We start from the raw sequence: 8,370 nt of genomic DNA on the forward strand, positions 1-8,370 counted from the left end.
ATCTCACCCCAGCTCAATTTGCGGCGCTGTGCTGCGGCTGACACGGGGGTTATTTCAGTCTTCCTTTTGAATAAACTCTATGACAAATTAAGTGTGTGTGTGTGTGTGTGTGTGTGTGTTGGAAGGGAGGGGGGGGGGGTTGCTCTATCACATTCATTTACTGCCGTAGCCAACCATTAGCGCGTCATGGCGCGGGGAATTGAATTTGGAAGTAATGGCGAAGTGAAAAAAAAAGTTGAGAGGTGTCTTTTTTTATGCGAAGCGGCGATAGAGAGTGTAAGTGGCTGTGTGTGAATGCGAGTGTATTATATTGCATACACACATGCAGTGCGGATAGATACACACGAGACAAACATAAGTAGCTGTCAATATCACAGTAAGTTATCAGTGGTCGAAATCACTGGGCGCAATTTTTAACAAAAACCCTTTAATTAATTCTTTTTTTAAGGTTGGCTGGGTGAAATTAGTTGGAGGAAACCGTGTTCGATGTAAAAATTAGTTCGAGGATGGAATGGAATGACAACAAAGAATAATAAGGAAATGATTCGGAGGAAACCGTGCTGGAGTGTATGTACATGTTGGAGACAAATGAAAATAATAGCATGTTTCATAAACAAAATGTTAACTATAGTATGATATACTTATAAGTATTTCAACTTACGAACATGCGTTATCACTCCTTGTGTAACTCCCACTGATTGTTCCACTTAACGTTCGTTTTACATTGATAACAGTTCCTTCATACAATCGAATCAGAATCAATATGATTATTTTGGTCTCTTAGCCGACGATATGCTCTGCTTCATTAGTGGATAATTAGAAGCCTATAGTGAAGTTTTTAAAGTAAGTAACAATTGACAACCTTTTGATATTGTCAATCTGCTTAGCATTCATTACAAAATTTTGAGAATTTAAATCTAATCAAACAGGTCATATATTCATTCATTCAAAAGTATGATTCGTATATAATTAAATGTTGTGGTATTGTGGTATGACTCGGGTGTAGAATGAATACCTGGCCGTTAACAACAGTGTTGTCTTTGTCGGAAAAAATGTAATTTTCTGTGGTGGGGGTTTGTGATTTAAATGGGTTCGTATCCTAATCATATTCTCAATGGTCTGGGTTTGAACCTAATATGTGCGCTATGCCTATCATTACCAGCTGTGCCTCTCAAAGGAACAGTCAAATGAATAGTTATTGTTTTGGGAGATGATTTTTTCTTCCTTGTAAATTCTCTGTTATGTATTATTATATTTGTTATTTTGAATTTATAATGTAAGCATTTGAGTGTATTCCTCTTAGTGGGGACCTGTGTTCGTATCTGGATGAGACTTTTAGGTGATCTCAAACTAAGTACATTGATGGTATGCTCTTGGAATCTACACCAATTCCTAATTTGTACAATTCCCCTTCGTCTTACCCTTTCTTGTGTGCTTAAATTGTAATTCTAGAACTTTTTACTATCCCATTTTCTTCCTTTTTACTAGCGCTCATATTACCTAAATGTGTTGCAAGCGCCGTAAAACCCTTAAAAACATAAACATGTTACAGGAAAAGATAGAATAAGTGGAAGGTAGAATGAAGATTATGGATGATGCATAATATTTTACACCTTTAACTATTATTCCTGTATTCATTATTTGATTACAGGGAGAATGGCTCTAATAGAGTGGAACTAATTTATTATTTATTTACCTATTTAATTAATTAATTTAATTTTAATCATATGTGTCACTGGGTTGGAAATTTGAAAATGGTATGAGCCATTTTGGCTTATTTATCGTCCAATTGGTGTTACCGAGGTCTTTCAAGTCAGGGCTTGTTGATTCAGTTTGGTTTCCTTACATTTTTATATCAAAAATCAACTGACAGCTGAACTATCTTACATGATGAGAAGTTAACAGGCTTTTGTCCCTTATGTTGTATAATTTAGGGATTATGATTATGGTGTGTGGCAAAGGATTTACGTTAGATTACAGGCATCATAAATACATATTGGATATAAATGAAATTAATAGCATGTTTCATAAACAAAGTGTTAACTATAGTATAAAAATATTAGTATTTCAACTGACGAACAACCGTTGAAATAAAGTACATATAAAATCCAATTTGAACAGGTTAATAACATTGTATATCAATAATGTGTGTTAATAGGATTATCGTAATGTTCCAACTGTTAAGCTTCATTTTGATTTGAATTTTTGTTTCATATATTGAGAAGTGTCTATTCAATAAATATTTCAAAGTCCCCCCCCCTCTCTCTCTCTCTCTCTCTCTCTCTATCTATCTTCTTCTCTCTCTCTCTCTTTTCTTCTCTCTCTCTCTCTTTCTCTCTCTCTCTCTCTCTCTCTCTCTCTCTCTTTCTCTCTCTCTCTCTCGCTCCTGATACGGACCTATCCTCCCCCCCCCCTCCCCTATATTATTCAATGACCAAGTGGGAACGCTGATCTTAGAAAGAAATACTAAAAGTTTCCCAAAATAAAGAGAGGGAATGACACCAAGTTGTAACAACCTGTGTCGTAATGAGATTGGTCATTATCAGTATAGCTTTATCTGCTGACCGATACGCTCCGTATAAACGCTTTATCTTTTTACACATCTCTCAACCAGTTAACTGCCGGACTCTGGAATAACTCGTATTTAAAAATTTGGCCAGAAAACTCGTCCTTTAAATATCAATCAATTTAAATGACCCTCATCTTGTCAAAAACTCTCAAACCTGGGACTTCGCGAAGTCCCAGGTGTGAGAGTTTTCGACAAGATGAGGGTCATTTAAATTGATTGATATTTAAAGGACGAGTTTTCTGGCTAAATTCTTAAATACGAGGTTTCCCAGAATACGGCAGTTAACTGGTTAAAACTACACGTGTTTATGTGTAAGTGATCCAATCAGGAATTTCAATTATTATACAAGAGCAATCAAAGTGTATAAACATGAAAAATGTCAACCAAAACTAATATTTGATTGACGCCCATTATTTTTTATTTTATGAATATCACTAGCCCTATTTACATTACCTGGTTTGATAACATATTGCTGAAACTTTTTTTATCGGAATTTTTTGTAAGACAAGAGCTAGGTTCTTTGCAGGTATGAAAACCAAACGCAATTACGGGGTTAAATAATTTTTTTGGTGATAAATTACTTTTTTGCTTCGGTTTTAGATTATTTCTTATTACAACAATGAGCTCGTAACAATTTAGATTAACAGACCTGCACGTCGGTCTAGAATTGTCTTTTATCGCTGAAAAATGAAATAAAGAACCTAAATCTGAATCTGAATGTTACTTGTAATCAACTCAGTTGTTGAAGCCCTTTGTGTTCGAAGGCGGAGAGAGTTATTGAATGTAGCGGCCATTTTTATTTATTTATTTTTATTCATTAATTTATTTATTTATTCATTAATTAATTTATTTATGTATTTATTTATTTGCTTATTTATTGGTGATTGGGTTGAAGTCGACGTGCACTGAGTATCCGGTCTGGGATCAAGAATTACTTCAACTTTCCTTATGGGCGCATTGTCGCGTTTGTTTACCGGTTCTGTATATTCGTTCCATCAGGAGAAGAATTGTTTTCAATAACTTAATGTGATTACAAAGCCATTGAAAAACTTTACTTTTACACATATTGCAATTCAAATGTTTCAAAATAGATTATATTTGAATACTGGACTCACAGCACAGCCCAAATTTCGAGTCTCGTGCAACATTTATTACAGTGGTATGGCACGAGTGAAGTCAGCGCTTGTGGCCTGCCTTAACGGGATTACGACTTACAATTAGCAATGGACACGATCATAAAATGAACTCATATTCTTTAAAAAATTGCTCGAAAAAAAGGGGGAAGGGGGGGGGGGGTGTGAGGGAACAAAAAAAATCGTAAAAAAAACAAAAAACAGACGTCCCTATACTCATACTGAAATGAGTTTACTTACATAGCTTTTAGTTAAATATCCGAATAGCAACACTAATCCCAGAACTCACAATAACAACAGTGATGTTACCATAATTTTGTTAGATACCAAAGTCACAATCTTAGTACAACACTACTATTACCCAATACGTTTTACTATTTGCTTGAAAGAATGACACAGTTTATTTTAGCACCATGGACTGATACTATTATTTATCTTGTAGAATAGTAGTAGACCTTAAATGGTTGATAAGATAAATACATAAATGATAGTCCCTTGTTTACTTTTGAATCCATTTATTAGATTATTATTTAAGAATTTTGTCACTTATGCAAAACTTATGTCAGGATAACAGTTTACAATGAAGTGAGTTTCGCTAACAAAAGAATAAAAGAGAATAGTTAAGATGACCAGGGGAAATGCAAGGCAAAGGTAGTAAAAGGAAACCTCTTCATCTTAACTTATTGGGAATTCTTTTCCTATTTTGATGGGGACAATCTTTAAATGATATTCCTGCTCAGTTTTAGGTAGAATGTTCTTCAAAATAGCGTGAAATCGGAAAGAGGAAGAGAACATAAAATAGTACCCTACGTTTTGTTTTTTAAAAATAGCAAGAAACATAAACATAAATCAAATATCTTGTTATATAAGCAAAATACAGATGTCTGGACCTTTACAACAATCCTTTACAACAACAAATCCACCAATAAAAAAAAAGAACAAATACGTGTCTAGTCAATCAGTGATGGAATTTGAATATGGACCATCACTCTTTAAACCGAAAATTCATCTATTATTTGGATTTGCATTCATAGCATATATGACCTGTACCAGTATTAATTTGAGTTATTTCATTAGCCACGGTAAGAATTATGTTTCTGTAGTGAGTATGTAGAGTTTAACAATAAGATTTCAAATGTAAACTAATCTTGCAGGAATTAAGCAGGATTCTCTTAAGTATTTTCGATCAGATCAGATCATATCATGTATTTTACAAAAGTTCCTAAAATAACATCGTATAATATTAAATACGTAATCGTTCAATGTCGATTTTGAAAAAAAGGGAGAGAGAGAGGGGGGGGGGGATCAATTGCATATTGTCATGTCTATTTTAGTGAGGGTCTTGATACCTCAGTTTGTAGAGCACTCGCTTTACATGCAGAAGGACTGAGACCTAGACTGACCAGCCTATCCACCCAGCAGTGAGTTAGTAGCTGGATCTATTAGATCTAGCAAAAAGTACTTTGTGATCGATTGGTGGTCTAACCAAAAAATAACAAGCAATTGCTCATGTCCGTTTCACGTTATAAAAGCCAGGACAGACTAAGGCTCTATGGGCTACTTAGAAAAACCCCAATCATTACCACTTTTTATTTTAACTTAAGGGATAGCTTAGACGTCTAAGAAAGAGCACACACACACACACACACACACACACACACACACACACACACACACAAATCCTGTCTTTTGTGACAATGGTTGGTTTACGTAGTTAATTACTCGTATTTAAGAGCCTAAGATTATTATTCTCAAGGCTTTGCCTTATGATTGAGAAGAAACAACCGCACACCAATTTATTTTTGTTCCTATGTTTCTCATTATTAAAAATAAAAAAAAATGCACTGTTCCTTAAGAATTTGAAATTAAACAGTTTGAGAAATTTCCACTCCACTTTCAAATTTTTGACATTTTGATATTGTTACAAAGCAAATTTTAAAGAAAATATTGTTCTATGAGGAAAGAAATACTGTGTGGCATGCAACACATTGACATCTTTTATTCTCTAATCAAAACATCTCAATCTTACAACATGTTTGAAAACAATCAATTTAACGTAAGATTTATCTAAATATATGATTTCTACCATTGCTGTTCCTATTAATTTTTTTAAAACTGCAGACATTACCCTCCTCGGGTTGCTAGTTTTTCTGAACTCCTCAACCACCCAATCAAGGGGGTTCGAACCATCGCTGTAATATAAAGCAATGCACGAGGAGAGATGCACAAGCAGGATGGATCGATACGTAGAGATGTGTCATCCTATTTATGTTTAGATGTAATTTAGATTCTGTAATAAATGTATCGTAACGAATAATCTTGACGTCCTTTCCTATATAATTATACCCTATCATGGTCATTGCGTGAAGTACGATCTCCTTCTACCTTCTCTCTTTTCTCTTCCAGGATGGGCTCAGTGTATCGGCCTGATCTGTAGAGAAACTTGTTCCCTCTGTCTTCCATCTTTCTCCTAGTCTTTTCGTTATGTTGATGTTTAGGGCTATATTTTGATCTACCGACGCTCCGGGGCGAGACCTGTTGATGAAGCTTTAGTGCTGTCCTGGTCAAAACGGTGATATGATGACTACGATTAAAGTAAAATCAAAAACTATCAGAAAGGCTTAATCAAAGAAGGATAGAAGACCCCCCCCCCCCCCCCCCTGTTTTTTTTTCTTTTTAAAAACAAAACACTTTCATGGTTTGTAAACAGCACCGTTTCAACTTTCACAGCTGATACATTGAGATTTACGGTTATGAAAAGTTTAAATGGATTTTTAAAATATACAACAAAGTTGCAATATCACACTTGTCCAATATTCCATTACATAGAAACAAATTTGATAAAAATCCAAGCACAGAATGATTAAGAAACACCCAACACAGTTTGAATTTTGGCTTCACATGACATATAAAAAATTAGTCCTTTTGAGCCATTTTGGTACATGGAGCCGGAGTTTATTTCGGCTTCTAAAGCGTGAAGCGGACAATATCATTTACTTGCGATTATTAGGGTAGGACGTTAGTCTCATGCAAATTACTTTAGGCAAGATCTAAGAAACCTAACTATTCAATCGCTGTTGGATGGACATCGGAGTTTGTAAAAAATGTCGACTTCCCCCGGGATCAATCATGTTCCCTTTGGGTGTGAAACAAGTGCTCTTCCAACTGGACAGATGGTACCCCCGTTCATGGACATAAAGCCTTTTATATAAGCTCAAATATCAACAGGCTTAACTCTGTCAAGAGTTACCGCCTTCAGGCTTTTGACAAATTTGGAGTTAATGATCTTGCTGAAGGAAAAAAAAAAAAAGAAAATTCATGAAGCGGGGCTCGAACCCAAGAACTCCAGGGTCACTTCGCTCCCTGTATTCTTTCAGTGTACTAAAAAACAGGTTTAAAAAATTGATGTTTGTTAGATCATTGGTGTAATCCGGTTTCTGTAGCTTGAAATAGTCAGAAGCATTTGTTAGTTTCCCTTTCGCATGGAGGGTTTGTTTTATTATTATTCAATTTCTTGTTCTTTTTGTTTCCATGTCGTGACGAGTTAAATTGTGTCTTTTCTTCTGTCTCCAGATGGCTTCGTGTTCCCTGGTCCTGCTGGTCATGGTGGTGTTGGCCGATGTCCCAAGAATTTTGACGTTCAACTGCGTTGCACCCACCAAGATTCCAAACGGTTTGTTTATCGATAGCTCATCCTGTAGATTATTCAACTCACAAAGGGAGCGATACCTATATCGGTTAAGATGTGATTTATTCTGATGCCCTATCCACCCAGAGCTCTATCTGGCGGAAAGTACTTTGCGATAGACTTGTGTCCTAAGAAGGGCTAGTAAGCAATTGTTACTGCTCATTAAACGCTAGATAATTCAGCATATAAACTCCAGCTCCATGGGCCTTATGGCAATGAAGGATTAACCTACTGTTGAAAGCGTATCGATGCATGAGTTTAGGTAAAATGCTCACAAGATCGGCCAGCCGGATATGACGTTCCAACACACAAAACGGTGTGTAACCTTGAACGTTTATAGTCTGATTGATATAGTTTAATGAGAAATAATCACCAAAATGCTGTCGATTTCGTTCCTTCAATAGAAAAGGCAAGGCTGGCCCATTGATTGTTTCCGATGGCGCTAATTGTCCTTTGGATGGAGTAAACAATTTATTTTTTGGGCTCTATATTCGTCAGGTCTATAGTGATCGAGCAGGGCATTTATTGTTGGATAAACAGATCAAAGAAAAGAGAAAGGAAACATAATCAGCAACATGGGGTCAAGCTATAGTACTTCGTTGACGTGTAGGCTGATCCTTCATTTTAAAAAAATAACGTTACAATGAGACAAACCATTAACAAAAGAAAGTGAAAAGTAAGTTTTCATCAGTATTGCTCAATGTAACAATTTAATGATCCAACTGGTTCTAATATTTAACACCATTCGCTCATCACTTTCTTTTCGTCGCCGTCGCCCAGCACTAAGAGGAAATATTTTTGTTACAGGCTATAATATATTACACATTGAGTACTCCTTGGAATAAAGATATTTAGAAAGGAGAAATAGATGAAAGCATAGAAAATAAATAATTATGAAACAAACAATCAAACCAAAATTGAAAATAAAAAACAAATCTATTAGAGTCAATATTGATATGTCATGAATGCTCAGACATCTA

General features: G+C 35.4%; 1 protein-coding gene across 1 annotated transcript in view; it reads left to right on the top strand.

The window, feature by feature from the left end:
• Positions 1 to 754: 754 nt before the first annotated feature.
• Positions 755 to 8,370, top strand: part of LOC144962591 (uncharacterized) — a 19,094-nt gene continuing 11,478 nt past the window's right edge. The window contains exons 1-2 of the mRNA XM_078895676.1: positions 755 to 843; positions 7,276 to 7,375. Of these exons, the coding sequence (XP_078751802.1) occupies positions 7,276 to 7,375 (100 nt within the window). The 5' untranslated portion in view covers positions 755 to 843. The remainder of the gene's footprint in view (positions 844 to 7,275; positions 7,376 to 8,370) is intronic.

Source organism: Berghia stephanieae, chromosome 1 (assembly GCF_034508935.2).
Source record: "Berghia stephanieae isolate SIO BIC M18660-M18661 chromosome 1, UCSD_Bste_1.3, whole genome shotgun sequence".
Classification (NCBI taxonomy): domain Eukaryota; kingdom Metazoa; phylum Mollusca; class Gastropoda; order Nudibranchia; family Aeolidiidae; genus Berghia; species Berghia stephanieae.